The 16,331-nt window shown below is 41.5% G+C and overlaps 1 protein-coding gene across 1 annotated transcript in view; it reads left to right on the top strand.

Moving 5' to 3' along the window:
• The window catches only part of LOC126278591 (uncharacterized), a 91,891-nt gene extending 75,769 nt beyond the window's left edge, over positions 1-16,122 (top strand). The window contains exons 7-8 of the mRNA XM_049978803.1: positions 7,425-7,590; positions 15,909-16,122. Coding sequence (XP_049834760.1) covers positions 7,425-7,590; positions 15,909-16,048 — 306 coding nt within the window. The 3' untranslated portion in view covers positions 16,049-16,122. The remainder of the gene's footprint in view (positions 1-7,424; positions 7,591-15,908) is intronic.
• Positions 16,123-16,331: the final 209 nt, after the last annotated feature.

The following is a 16,331-nucleotide window of genomic DNA, read 5'->3' as shown; positions in this document are numbered from 1 at the left end:
CAGTTCATATAGGCGGCTGGCGGAGATGGTGAACGCTGCGCGCGGGGTCCTAACAGAGCTCGCAGTTCGCAGCATTCTTCTCAGAGATGATTGGAGTCCTTTGGTTTGGAATCGAGTGGAGGTCATGATCAACGGTTTCGTTGACTCTGTTGCAGTCTTGGTTGCGGATTTCTAATGGGGATTTCTATGACTCCCCTTGATATGTCAGTGGTGCACTACACGAAGGAAGCAGGTATTCAGGGTATTTAAGGTCATACGCAGTTGAGGTGCACTGATGAACACTCACCAGTCGATACATATCAAGCGAAGTCAGACCACGTTGAGAGTAAAGATACTTCGAATGTCAAAATTTTATCAGTAAACTCACGAAGTATTAGTAATAAAATTTCCGAATTTACGGTATTCTAAGAACGTTCTCGTGCTTAAATGATTGTTGGGACCGAGAGCTGGTTGAACCCCGAAGTAGAAAGCTCTGAGTCATTTAGCAAGTCGTGGAATGTATATCGGAAAGCCATATTAGAGGCCGTTGAAGGGGGGTGTTTATTGCAGTTGACAATGATATTGTCTCTATTGAGGTCGAAGTTGATTGTCACAGTGAAGTAATCTGGTAAGTTACAGCTGGTATATGTGAAACTATGTTCATTGTTGGATGTTTTTAGCGGTCAAAAGATTCCGTAGTGACAGTTCTAGAGTCATGTAAAGATGATCTACGGGCAGTATCACTTAAATAACCAGATCATGCAATAATACTTGGAGACAACTTGAACCTATAAAGTATAGACTGGGATGTCTATGGATTCATTGCGCTGAGTGCAGACAGACGGTCGTGCGGTATACTGCCGAACACATTTTCTAAAACTGTCTTGAACGGAAAAGACAGATCGTGGTTCAATAATGAAATTCGAAAGATGCTCAGAAAGCAGAGGTCGTTGCACTCACTATTGAAAAGTGAACGCACAAATGAGGTCAAGCAAAGGTTAATGGAGCTTCATGCGTCTGTGAAGTGATCTATGCGCGAAGCATACAACAACTATCACCATCATACATTAGCAAAAGACCTGGCAAAGAACCCTAGAAAATTATGGCCGTATGTAAAATCACTGAGAGGCTCTTTTTGACTACCCTGGCGTGGCAGTTCAAGGTAGCAAAATGAAAGCCCAAGTTTTAAATTTCATGCACAGGAAATCATTCACGGGAGACAATCGTACAAACATACCATCATTTGAGCATGAGACAGACTCTCGTATGGACGACATGACAATAAGCGTCCCTGGCGTAGAGAAATGGCAAATAAATTATCAGGTCTTGATGGAATCACAATATGATTTTACAAGGAATATGGGACGGCATTCGCCGCACACCTAGCTTGGATTTATGGTTATTCTCTCGCCAGCACGAAGTTCCAACCGACAGGAAAAGAGGGTAAAGAAGAGTAAAAGAATGGACCCGCAAAATTACAAACCAACTTCCCTAATTTCAGTTTGCTGCAGAATCCTTGAACATATTCTCATTTCGAATTTAACAAACTTTCTTGAGCTGAGAACCTTATGTCCATAAAACATTAATGGTTTTTGAAAGCACTGCTTATGCGAAACTCCGTTTGCCCTCTTCTCACGTGATATACTGAATACAATGGATGAAGGAAAAAATGCTGATTCCATATTTCTAGATTACCGGAAAGCATTTTACACGGTGCCTCATTGCAGGCTGTTAACAAAGGTACGAGCATATTGACTAAGTTCCCGGATATGTGAGTGGCTGGAAGACTTTTTAAGTAATAGAACCCAGTATGTTATCGTCGACAGCGAGTGTTCATTGGAGACAAGAGTACTGTTAGGAGTGCCCCAGAGAAGTGTGATAAGACCGCTGTTGTTCTGTGTATACATACATGATTTCGTGAACAGAGTGGGCAGTAATTTGCAGTTTTGTTTGCTGAGGATGCTCTGGTCTACGATAAGGTGCCAAAGCTGAGTAGCTGTAGGAAGGTACAAGATGGTCTATAAAAATTTTCTAATTGATGTGATAATTGGCAGCTAGCTCTATGAATGAAAAAAATGTAAGTTAATTCGGATGCGTAGGAAAGACAAACCAATAATATTCGGGTACAGTAATAATAGTGTTCTGCTTGACACTCTCAATCCCTTTAAATATGTAGACGTAACGCTGCAATGAAATGAAACGATCATGTAAGAACTGTGGTAGGGAAGGCGAATGGTCGACTTCGGTTCAGTGGCAGAGTCTTAGAAAATTGGATATTTGTGGTAAGTTCTTATGAGACCAAACTGCTGAGGTCATCGGTCCCTAAGCCTAGAAACTACTTTAATCTAACTTAAACTAAGTTACCTGTGAACAACACACACATCGATGCCAGAGGGAGGACTCGAACCTCAGACGGGGGGTGGTGGGGGGGGGGGGGGGGCGGGGAGCAGCACCTACCGTGATAAGGCGCCCCAGAGTTTTAGGGAGGTATGGTTTTCCTGTAATGGAAATCGCATGTAACACGCTGATGCGATCTATTCTTCAGCACTGCACGAGTGTTTGGGACCCGTTACAGGTCTTATTGAAGGAAGACATCGAAGTAGATCGTAGGCTGGCTGCTAGAGCTGTTACCGATAGGTTCGAACGTCACTTAAGTGTTACGGAGATGCTTCGGGAATCAAATGAGAATCCCTGGAGGGAAGGCGACGTTCTTTCCGAGGAACACTATTGTAAAAATGTAGAGAATCGTCATTTGAAGCTGACTACCGAAAGATTCTAACGCCGCCAATAATTCTTCACACGGCGTGGCTGACAGCTGCTGGATGATCATTGCTGCATATGGACTTGTTGTAATATATCTCCCGAACGCACCTCACTCGTGATGCTATTTAAGTCGGCGGAATGGGCAGTCGCCGAAATGCTCCAGTTCCAAGAGCTACCCCACCTGCGCAGTTTGGTGAAATAGTGTTCTCTTATCCATAAAGATGAAGTCAGCGTCGATCGCACTCAGGAAAAGGAATACGTGAGGCAAGGAGTATAGTGCCACAATAACGTTAACGAGTGAGCGCACTCTGTTCAAAGAGTTGGAAGTCAGTACGCTACTGGAACGTTGTGGTTCCTGACATCATAAGACCTATCCCGGAACTATCATGTTCGAGAATGTTCCTGGGTACTTTATGTGTTTCCACCTCTCGCTATATGAGGGTCCGCACAGAGCGTTCCAGAACATGATCGTGTTGGTAGTCCTGGTAATATGTCGTGGGGAGGTATAATGTTGCATGGGAATACTCAGTTTGAAATCCTTGAAGGCACTGCACTTACCGGCGACACTGTAATCCTTCCTCACTTGTGTCCTTTTCAGTGGCGCATTCTGACTTTACTTTTATTGATGACAATGCGCGACCGAGTAGAACTGTCCTGACGGAGGAGCTTGTAAAATTACAGGACATATTGGGACATATTGAAGTATTCGATACTGTACACTTTTAGGGGATGTCGATACAGATATGCAAAATGTAAAGGGAAACTTTGGTGATGTTTAAATATTGTACTGTGTCAATATTAGGACATATTGCACAGAAAGAACAAAAATAGAATTAATGTAAATATATATTAGTGTTAGTAACCTATTTTCATTCAATTTTGTAATTATATTTCATTTTGTAAAAGAAAGACTCACTGTTTGCTGTAGCTCTGATTAATTGTATAAATTATCAGTTTTGAGCTAAATTATTTCGTATAATATGGACAAGATACTTTTAAAAACTCACCAGCTAAAGAGAAAGTCTGTAAATGAACGTTTAATGCACACTTCTGGAACTTTCTATGGAGAAATTCTATATTATGATCGGAAAATACGAAAACTTGTGAAAACTGATTCATAACCTAATTTCGAAAGACGATTTGTATCAAGAAATATTGCTAAAAAGATTTATTTACGTTTTGAAACACGATTTAAATCATTTTACATACAAATAGTTGTTCTAAATCACTCAAGAGGTATCCAGAATCAAATGTCAAGATATTTCTGGAAACATCGGTACAAATCTGGTGAAGGTTATCCAGAAACTGGTAGAAAAATGTTATAAAATCTATTTGGAAATTATGCTTCTAAGAATTTATATGTACTGATCCTTTTACTTACTTTAATCTGTACTAAAATTCTGTAATGTCTAATTTAGTTTTAAGTCGTGAATTGCTATCGTATTGTAAACAAAACATTGTCAAAGACTCTCATTGTTTGGAAAGATATTAATACACCTAGGAGTTGTCAGTTGCCAGTGCGGATATGCAGTGCGGTTAGCTCGGAGAGTCAGTTGTTGAGTCTGTGAAGTCTGTCAGTTCTGTTTGTAAATAAACGTCTGTAATGAAGAATTACTTGTTGTCGTCAATATGAACTCAAGACCTTTTGCACGAAGCAGAAACCTCCTAATGCAACGTTTTAATTTGGTGTTGAGGAGCTGAAATGTTATAATTTGGTGAGCAAGCTGGGATGTTATAAGCTCTAGGAACGAGAGGATTTTGGCGAAGGGAGTGGCCTGACGGTTCTGTAAACGTAGTTCCCATGCAGCAGCTGTGTTGCGTTGCGGAGTCGTACCGAAGCGCGTCCACACGCAGGAACGGCCATGCTACACTTGTCAACGGTGTTGGTAGAGAAATGGAACGCCCTACCGCCAAAACTCCTTACCAACCGTATTACAGGCGTTGTAATACATCGCAGAGCATGCACTGCCATCTGTGGTGATCACAAACACTACTAAGGGTCAGGTACCACCTTTTGTAGCGTCCAGGGGATCATCATAAATCGCGGTGAATTCAGTATGATTGTTGTCATTGAATAAATAAGTCATTTCTGTTCACGCCGTTGTGTACTTCTTTCAGCGACCTTCTGTACGGTATTGTAGCAGTTCTTTCTATGAGTGATTCAGGTTTCTTCAAGCTACGTTACTTGCCAATGGCTCATCATTCGACATTCGAAAGTTACCTTCGTCCATACGTTTTTCTCACCGGTGTGTCACTTAAAAAGAGAAACTGTAAATGAATAACTGGTTCCAGAAACACAATTTTTGTGAATGTAAATCGATTGAAGTGTACTTTATTTACATTAAGCTGCAGGTTCACATAATCCCGTCAATTAATTTATATAATTTTATACTGCGATTACATTGTAACTAATAAATGTAACCAATATTTAACTTCAAAGCGTGGTGAGCAGCTACATTCATCACAGGAAGATCGACACCCTGAATCAACTCACAAGATACCTACTGCTACGAGTAAAAGCAATACCAAATTCGATATGAAGGAAGAGAAGCCATCTCCATATCGCTAAGGCTAGCCGGCTGATTACCTTCTTTAGTGCGGATGCACACTAGTTGACTGAACTCTTTACGGGATTCGGGGAATTGTCTGCTGCGAGTAATGGGTATAATGGCAGGGGCACTATGAATGTAGTATATGGGCTATAAGTTGAGAATGTGGGTCTCACGGGGAGCATACCAGTGATATGTCCCAGCAATCGCACTATCCTCTGTGCCCTTGGAAGCTGAGATGGATAGAGCGTATGCCATGTAAGCGGGAGATCCTTGGTTCGAGTCCCGGTCAGGGCACACATTTTCAACTGTCCCCGTTGATGTATATCAACGACCGTCAGCAGCTAATGGTACTGTTTTAATTGTAATTCCACGTTCTGGACTGACACCTTGATTTCAGTCCACTTTGAGGCGCTCTTTTATTACCATAATACTGATACACGGTATTCTCATTCATAAACCGGTCTTTTGATTTCAATAAAAGTAAGTTCGACATACTTTCGCCCAAAACATATTCTAATACCCTATACTTGAACATTTTCACAACTTTGTGACCAAGAAAGCAACCATCGCAAACACTTTTTAAAAATATTTTTGTCAATACCATAAATGGTTTCGACCTATCACGCCCATCTTCATGTGGCTAACGCTTCCGAATACATTAATATTTTAGTCAGCAGCTTGTCGTCCTCTCCTGCATTGCACAGGAATATTTGAATCTCTCGAGCCACTTTATGTGTTATTCCGATACTGAAACTGTCCTAGTCTGACTGAACCTGATACGATTTGTGTGCCACAGCCATTGTTTAAATTAAATTATCGGATCAAAGGTATTCAGACTCCTATTATTCTTCGTCAACGTGAAGGTAGTGTACTTGATCGCTGGGATATGAAGCGAAGTCAATGTTCTAGCTCGTGCCAAAGGTGTTTCGTTGGGTTCAAATTGTAAATATGTTAATGCCAATCCATTTCAAAAATGTTACCGCCCATAAACAGTTGCTTCACGGATGCTGCTTTATCACATGACGCGCTGTCATGCTGATACAAATAGTAGTCGACCCCCAACTTTTCCTCCAGTAAACGCACTGCACAGTGCTCCTAAATTAGTCCATATCCTTCGGCGTTTAGTGTCTCCTTAAGCACAACAAGGGGATCTCACACTAACACAGAAGACACCCATAACGCCATTTTATCTTTACTTTACCGCTGACATTACGGACTCCAGGCCGTCGACAAACCCAATCCATTCCATCGGATTACAACAAGATATAGGTAGATTGATTCATCACCCCATTTCGCTCGTTTCCAGTCATCCACTGGCCAGTGGCATCGCTATTAACACCATCTTAAGCTTAACTACAGAAGTATGCTGTTGCGAGAAGCTGGTCGACCATTGTACACTATTTCATTAATCTCCGTATGCTTAGCCATTCTGCTGCCTCAATTCCGGTAGCACTCTCTTCCCTGATTAAATACGAGTTTTTTACAGCCGCCTTCCGCAATGCTCAGTGGTGTCTTCCTACCAGTTCCCGAACTTTGCCTGGTCTTGGTAATGCAGTGGCTGTTAATTCCCGATTACAGTTCTGTCACATCACGAACACTCAATTTGGGCAGCTTTAGAACAGTTGAAATGTCTGTGATGAATTTGTTGCTCAGCTGACATGCAACGACTGCTTCATGTTCGATACCACGGGGCTCTCTTGACCACCGCGTTCTGCAGTCATTTGTTTATTTAACATAATCTCATTAGCGGACCACCATTTCACGCATACAGTACTTTTCTTTGTATCAGAACTACTTAATAAATACCTATTTTCGTTTGACAACCAGTATGGGTGTCTATAACGGTAACAGGAGTAAATCATACTGGCTATGAACTAATAGGGTTAATTCTGGCAGTAGTTGTAGTACTGCTACTGCTTCCACTTATAGTAGCAATAGTTGTAACAATAATAAAAATAATAATTATAATGAGGCTTCTCTACTGACAACATTGTATTTTGCATCTCCGTTTATCCTGGCGACTTCGCCTCTATTGAGATTTAGCACTAAAGTCTGCATTAGGTAGGAGTGCCCGGATCAGATAGAGTACGCAGTTTTCAGTGATATACAGAGGAGTGACCACTCCGGCAGGTGTCGCCGTCGGAGCTGGAGGCGTGGCTGCAGGGACACCCGCAGGTGACGGAGGCGGTGGTGCTGGGCCTGCCGCATGACGAAGACCAGGAGCACCCAGCCGCTTTCGTCGTGCTGGCCCAGGGCGCCACCGTAACTCCAGAGGAACTGAAGCAACTGGTCCAAGGTGAGGCCATACCTTTGGATCATACATAAATATGCGCTCGATACTGCAGAATAATACTGCACAGGGTGTCACAGAAATGCTGTGACAGACATCGATTGGTTGCAGAGGGTGTCTTGAGGAACAAATCGAGGATAGGAACACATGTCCAGTAACGTCATCTGACGATGGTTCAGTGTGTCGAAGTTATAGGCGCCGGAACTTGCCACAAGGCCACCCCTTCGACAGCAAATGCTGGTGGACTGTGTAGATGGAACATCTCATTGTGTTATTTGTTAATAGTGACCGCCACAGATTGCCACGTTCGCCAGTTTAGAAGGTGGAGCTATCTCCCGTGTAGAAAGCATTGTCTCCTTCGTATGACACGCTCTGTTACCTTGGTGTATGACAGTTTTACACATGGTTTCCATCCGAAGTTTATTTTTATCCTGTATAATGAAAAACGACTGTGATTTTATAGGTTTCCACGAGAAAAATAAGCGTCAGATGGAAATTTTTGTCTGAAACTGCCATCCACCGAGGCAACAGAGCATTTCATGTAGGAGACAAGGCCTTTATACGCATCATCTAGCTCCACTGGTGATCGTGGCAATTAGTCCCGTTCCCTGAATAACGAATAACATTGCGAGATGTTCGTCCCCATACAAAGTCACATTTGCGGACGAACGGATAGCCTTGTGGAAGGCGCCAGCGTGTATTACTTCGACGCCCTGTAGCATCATTGGACAACGTTTCCTAACCTCAGTGTGTTCCTCAGGTCACCCTCCAAAACTGCTATAAGTTTGTCACAACAATCCTGGTACACCCGGTAGGTGGTTAAAAGTGGAAATAACATTAGTTTAATCTTATACCTTGCCCCACACTTATTTAATCGTGTCAAATAAATGAAAGAGACCCCCGGACTGTGGAGGCATAGATAGTTTTCTGTCAGAGTTTTCGGGTAAAAGGAATACCATTAACAAAGAGGAAAAGTACTCAGTGATATCTCAGAACAGGAATGGGACAAGCAAAACGTTCTGGCAGAAAAACGCAATATGGAAGGCACAAGTGTTTCTGGAGCTTCACTTCCATTCAGCCCTGTGGCTGTGGTCGATAAGTAAACCCACACAGTCACCGACTGAGGGAGGCATCTTCGAAGGTACCGGGGGTTACAATAAAAAGAAGTCTTAAAGCCCGCTTACAAGACGAACACGTAAGGAACTATTTCCTGGAACATAATCACAAATATGACGTCGCAGAACGTTCCCCGAGATGGGAATAACTAAACAGAGTTACCTGAGACCATCATTTTCGCAAAGGCAATTCATTACCATGCTAGTATGTACACAAGGGAAACAGGAATTTGCAAACAACAAAATAATTTTAACCGAAAAGAAGACAGCGTCAGATGAAATATAAATATAGAGCTTGTGCCAGTTGAATGGCGTTCATTTTAATTGAGAACGATGACGCCATCTAGAAGTAATCACGTAATCGTCATCACGTGGCTTCAACACAGTTCTATAAATTCCGGGCACCTCAAGTTCTAGATGCAGTTGCCGTTTTATTTCCGAAGATATTACTGGAAGAAGTTGACGACAGCTTATGGAATAGTTTTATATATGGACCACGGAATCAGCTCCTGGTAAATTTAACTGAAGAAAATGCCGGTGTGTAGGTCTACATATTATTATTGTTTAAGTATCTTCCCATAGTCTCAAGGCTGAGCGTGATAAGGCTAACATCGGGTCCGTCGTTGATGACCACGTGGAGAAGTGCCTCGTGTCGTGGATCGTCAGATATCCTACACAGAAAGCTACGAGCGTACTCGATTTGAGTAATATAATGTCTAGCCTGGATAATTTTACTGAATAAGAGTACCTTTGTATGAAGGTAACTCAAATCAGATGAACAGAAGAAAGTAAGTTAATATGCCCCTGTACGGAACTGGAGAAGTAGTAGCGTTCACTCCCCGACAAGCAGCGCACGAAAAAAGGCTACATCGGCTACGAATTGTAACGAATGTCTCTGTTAGCATTAAGTTCGTTCGTTTATTCATTCATTATTCCAATTTTTTAATAATATTAATGTTGTTCAACAAAGGCTCTAATCGTTCTTTGTTCTTAACAGATGTTTATCACTAAATTTCAGTGTTTACACGACCTTCGTAGCTTCGCCCCTCCTACTTGAATGAACTTTTTTATAACATCTTTTCCAGCCCTCGAACACAAGGTTCCGGCCGTTCTCTGTCAAGCCCTTGAGAACCGTCCACCTCTTCTTAAGCAATGTTCTCAAATAGAACGCCCGTAAATTTTGCTTTTTGTGATGCAAATAAAATATTTATAGGCTGCAAGATCGCCCCGAAAGGCACTTGCGGTGGGTAGTTAACGTTGTGCTGAGCCTAAAATAGTATAAAATGATTTTCGACATGAGGTCGTGCATTTTCATGATGAAGCCGCAATCCAGTCCGAGGAAGTTCTGGTCATTCCCTTGCAATATGCTTCCACAGTTTAGATAATACGGAAGTGTGGCATGCTAATGTAATAGTAGTATGAGGAAGAACCTATGCTGTTAAATCATTCTGTGACATCTTCAATAACAGCCGCTTGACTGTTCTTGTAAATAATCTATTTAATGATCTGTTTAGTAACCTTGAAGCCACATCTTACGGTTTCATATGGTCCAACATGACATTCAAATAAAAAATAGATGGGACCGAAAATGCCTTGTCTAAGACTAAAGGTTATAAAACCGTCAAATAAATTATGTTAAAGAGCAGCCGAGTGGTTATTACTCTAGTTGTCTTCTTGTGGCAGCCGTTGTCCTGTACACAAGACAGTGCCTAACATTCCATGAAGGTAAAAAATATGTTACCATCATCACTTTCCTTGCATGTCAGCCGGAGTGGCCGTGCGGTTCTAGGCGCTACAGTTTGGAACCCAGAGACTGTTACGGTCGCAGATTCGAATCCTGCCTCGGGCATGGATGTGTTTGATGCCCTTAGGTTTGTTTGGTTTAATTAATTTTAAGTTGTAGGCGACTGATGGCCTCAGAAGTTAAGTCGCATACTGCTCAGAGCCATTTGAACCATTTTCCTTCTATACGGAACAACTTTCGCCTTGTTTGGTATTGCAGAACCTGGTGATTTTCGTACTGTGCTGGCTCGTTTACCTTCAGGAGCACAATGATTTTTCCATGACTCATTACTGCTAGTAGAAACGCATCCTCTCCATCAGCAAAGAGACGCAGCACCTCTCGCGTCATCGTCGTTGTTTGCTATGCGAAATACGAAGAGCGTCTACGAAATAGAGCACTACTACCAACCTACTGATACGAGAGTGCATCCGCCTATGGACTTCATGCATAAACGCCGACTTTTTTCAAATAGTTATAATACAGATAGGAAAATATAAAGGAAGCTACTGGAAAGAGTCATTCTCTGTCTTTGATGATCAGTCTCCGTACATAAAGTACGTCCAAGATCTACGTGGTATGAAGAAATATACAAAAGTAATGCGCGAAGTAACATCTTTACTCAAAAAAAACTCCTTTAGAAACTATAAACTTTAGGACACATTAGAAAAATTCGTGGAGAAAATTAACAGTCTATTAGGAACAGACTAAAGAATTGATGTCATATGTATTTGAAAGTTTGAATAAATATAGTGCACACAGCCATGCCTTCAATCACAGTAACTGCCCGCCATACAAGACATCGAATTAGCAGCCAGTGGACTTATTTCATGTGTGTTAAGGGTCTGTGATACATGTTAGCGAAATATTCGGCAATTCTCGCACATAAAGCCTTCTGCTCGTCAATTAATATGCCTAACTGAAGCACGAAACGGGACTTCCATATACTCAAATCGTTGTAAACGTTGATGTTGGCCCTGCCCTGTAAAATCCCCTATTTTCTCAGATATCTCATCTCGCAGATTTTGTATCAACGTCTCTGTCTGCCATGCTACATGGGTGTTGTCAGTCAATACTGATTGTTTGAGTTAGTTTCATGATTTATGAACCACTACTGGACGTTTATACCAAAATATGGTTCAAATGGCTATGGGATTTAACTTCGGAGGTCATCAGTCCTCTAGAACTACTTAAAGCTAACTAACCTAAGGACATCACACACATTCCTGCCCGAGGCAGGATTCAAACCTGCGACTGTAGCGGTCTCGCGGTTCCAGACTGTAGTGCCTAGAACCGCTCGGCCACACCGGCCGGCATCAAAATATGAATTCTTTGCTCTTCTACATCGCACTATTACTCAAGCCTTCACAGTCAGTACAGCTGACTGTTCGCACAGGGAAATATTTTATGGCCAACAGCTTCTGGAACTACGCGACACCTGCATGTCCGTAGGTTCTTGTGACTAGAGTAGGCTTCCATAGAGTTCTTTTGCGTTGTGGTCCATGTGATAGTGCAAAATGTTGAAAAGACAATTTGGTCATTTTTGTAGTAGCACTACACTCTGGTTGATCCATTTATATCATAACGTGATGTACAATCCAGAAGAAATTTATGAAAATATACGGTACATATCAGCATGTTTGGCTGCGCACTCATTGTGTCTTACGTACTTCACCTTACGTTGGAATTAACAAAAAAAGAACTATTCGGAAAGTAACATCCAATCGGTCGCGAAATGGAAACCACTGTGAAAATCTAAAACGTTTCATTTGCAAAAGTTTGCTACACCTCCAGATACTTTACTATGTAGTCGTCGCTCCTACTTGGACATTTATCGTAGGGTTGTACCAACAGTCCGTCACTTCTCTACGATGGTCTGCAGTTCGTTGTCTCTGCCAAAATCTGCCTTCATAGTCAGCGGTTCATGTGAGCAGAAACGAACGAGAGAGGGAGCTAACTCTGGGCTGTATGTTGTATGATCGAACACTTCCCATCGAAAACGCTACAGTGGCGTCCTCATTACCTCTGCACTGTGTGGCAGAGAGCTGTAATGAAGAAGGAAATGTGTGTCATACATGAAATCAGGTAAAACGTTGCAGCGTGCATTCATACTTGACGGGAGACGGGATTGCCCTACTCACCTTCACGTTCTCACGGTGTGCTTAGGATTGGAAAGAGCGACGTGACGCCCTGGAAACAAATACTGGGGTCCTGCCCGACACATCTGTGCTAAGCGTTATCAGGTTTTCACTGTCGTTTCAATTTGGCAACCTAATGGACCTTACTCTGTGAATAGCCCTCGTATCGCACCATGCAAATAGAAATATAAGAAAGCCAAGTTTAAATGGCTGTGAGGCAAATGTAAGAACACAGAAACAAAAATGGCACTGGGAAGGACTGATTAATTATATAGAAAAATCAGAAAAATCTTCAGTAAAAACAAGGCCAAGGACGAATTCAAGAAAAAAAACAAAACGTTGACAATCATTGCACAAACAGTTCTCCACAACCACGGAACAAAATCTAGACTGCACTTACATTTACGACGAAAGAACAAACACAAAATTCAGAACCGTATTTTGTACCCCAACAACGAAAACTGAAATAAATTATCCAGAGAGTTTAAAAAATTAGTGAAGGAAAAGTATTTAAAAACGTAGTTTAAATGTTAGTTTTAAGCAGTACATTCTGTAAAATGAAGGATTACCTAAATAACACAGAGAATGAGCTTGGTAACAAATGTAACATAAATAAATATTATTAATAAGGTAATAATGCTTCAGTCATTTCACGTAGCAGTCCCACATTTTTGTTTAATTTTGTTTTCTTCTATTATTATTATTATTATTATTATTATTATTATTTTGATAAATCTGACTCCCAAAGAATCGCAGTGTATGGTACTAACATATTCTAATCTTCCTTGGCTCAACACCTCACTCATTATAGAAGGATGCTGGCTCTGATTTCTAGCAAATAGAAACCAAAATACGAACCATACGCCGCCATTGTGATTAACTGATAGAATGTATAGTGTTAAATTATATACATATGAAATCATGTGTGAAAAATCATTGGGAGGAGTGACAACGAAACGAAAGTTTAACTTAGTTTTAATGTCTGTGAATCTGAAAGTGCAGAATAAGGCTTTCGGCTAAATATCACCACACAGTAGTGAGGTAATAGTGACAAATAAGGGCGGAAACTACTGTATAATCAGGTAACAGTTATTGTATCCCGGTGGCTAACAAAAATAATATGCAGACGAAGGGGAAGATAATAGAGGATTTTTTAGGCGATGCGTTTGACTTTAGAAACGATAAAAGCACGAGAGGGGCAGTCCTCATAGTGCATTTGATGTTGGAAGCAAGACTTAAATTAAAATACTTTCATAGCAGTTGTCGAACTATAAAAAGCGTAAAATGTTCGACAGCGTAATGTGGGGCGAAATGCTGAAGTTCTCAAGAAAATAGATGCAAGACGTGCTCGGATTGAAAAGGGTGTAAGACAGGGATGTTCCTGTCTATCCATATATAGATCGAAGAAGTAAGGAAGGAAATAAAAGAAAGATCCTTGAGTGGGAGTTAAACTCATAGTGAAATGATATGAACTACATGTTTCGCTGATGACATTGCTGTCCTCAGGAAAATAAGGAGTAATTGCAGGATCTGTTGAACAGTACGAATAGTCTAATGAACATACATTATTCGTTGCAAGCCAAAGGCAGAAAGATGACACTAATGAGGAACAGATTAGCGGTAAAATTCACATCAAACACGGAGACTACGAAATAGACGAACTTAAAGCTATCAGCCAACTGAGAAGAAAAATAACATACGATGGATGGTACACATCCAAAGCTGGTATTCCTGATCAAAACGACACTACTAAAAACTGATGAAACGTTAGCCTTAAACTGAAGAAGAAATTTCTGAGAATGTACCTTCGGATCACAGTATTTTATGAACGTGAGTCACAAACTGTGAGAAAACCGGGAAAGAAGAGAATCGAATTATTTGCAGTATTGTGGTATTAATGTTAAAAATTAAGTAGGTTAATAAGATATGGGGGATTATCCGTAGAATCGGTGAGGAAAGCATCATGTGGAAAGCATTAACAAGGAGGAACAACCTACTAGGGTTGTCCAGAAAGTAAAAATCGGTTCAAATGGCTCTGAGGACTATGGGACTTAACTTCCGAGGTCGTCAGTCCCCTCGAACGTAGAACTACTTAAACCTAACTATCCTAAGACCATCACACACATCCATGCCCGAGGCAGGATTCAAACCTGAGACCGTAGCGTCGCGCGGTTCCAGACTGTAATGCCTAGAGCCGCTCGGCCACTCCAGAAAGTAAGTTCCGATCTGTCGCCAAATGGAAGCCACAGTGAAAACTCGAAACGTTTTGTTTGCAACAGTTATGTACACCTCCTTGTCTACACCTACTTGTCTACTTAGTCGCCGCTACAACTTCGAGTTTTGTCGTACTCTTGTATAACTTTCCAGTATCCTCGTCATGGAAAGCAGCTGCCAGAGCTGTCGGCCAGTTATCTGCAATGGTCTGCAGCTCGTTGTCTGTGGAAAACTTTTGTCATCATAGCCAGCGGTTCTTGTGAGCAGAGATGAGACTCAGGGCAGCCAATTACGGACTGTATTGTGGGTGATCAAACACTTCTCATCGGATACGCTGCAGGAGCGTCTTCATTGCCCCTGCAGTCTGCGGCCGAGAATTGGCATTAAGAAGCAACTGCTCGACAGTTGTGTTATGTGGGCTGCGTGACACAAGTGAAATCTCTAAGCATGCCTTCATACTTGGCGGGAGACGCTATTATCTACGCATCTTTACGTGCTCACTGTTCATTCAAAACTGAAAAGAGCGACGCGACACGATCGATGGGCATACTAGAGACACTGCCCAAAACACCTGTGGAAAGCTTTACCGGATTTTCACAGTGGTTTTCATTCTACGAACAAGCGAAACTTACATTCTAGATAACCCGCGTAATAAGAAATATGTTAAGATGTCAAGGAAATTCTTCCATAGTACCTGAAGCTGAAAAATATGGTAAAACAGTATAGGAAAACAGATTGAAGAATATCCTACAAGTAACTGTAGAATCTGGGTGTCTGTGTTACTCTGATGTAATGTGGTTTGGACAAGGGAGTTACTCATGACGGCATGCATCCGACCAATCAGCAGACCAACGAAGAAAAAACACTCAGGGTGGGTTACTAATTAGAATTTTAGTTGTACTGATTTCACTACTGCTATCTGCTCTTATGCTTATTTAGCTCAACATATTACAGGTCTTCATCACTGCCACAAGAAGGGACGCTTTTTGTACGAGAGCATTGGGATCTATCTAGAGTAAGCTAAACCGCATTATCCATCGCAGTGAAGTAAAGACTCAGGTTTGTTTTTCATTTCAGAGCAAGCGTGTGGCAGCGAGGAGAAGCTGCTACGTGGGGGCGTGTTCGTACTGGATTCCATTCCTCGCGTGCCTACGGGCAAAGTGAGCAGAGGTCAGCTGCGAAGCAGTCTTCAGGAGAGAATCACAAAGGACATCTAGCCACTCGTCAAGCTTATCAGCTGCATCTGCTGGTGTTTACTGTACACCACACAGTAAAGTACATTACTATGCTACATACCTGTTTACCTGTTAATTTACAGCATTCTTTGTATGGTGGTATAACGCTACAAAATAAATAAACTCAAAATGGCTTTGTTAAAGAGAAATGTATCAAAACTGTATAAGAAAACACATTCGAACAGATTCGAGTTGGACATAAAGAGAAATTGCATATTAATTTATTAGTAAGGCATTTTGTTCATACCAATTAGGGTATCAGCCA

The sequence above is a fragment of the Schistocerca gregaria genome, chromosome 6, assembly GCF_023897955.1.
Source record: "Schistocerca gregaria isolate iqSchGreg1 chromosome 6, iqSchGreg1.2, whole genome shotgun sequence".
Classification (NCBI taxonomy): Eukaryota; Metazoa; Arthropoda; class Insecta; order Orthoptera; family Acrididae; genus Schistocerca; species Schistocerca gregaria.
This window is presented reverse-complemented; position numbering and strand designations above follow the sequence as displayed.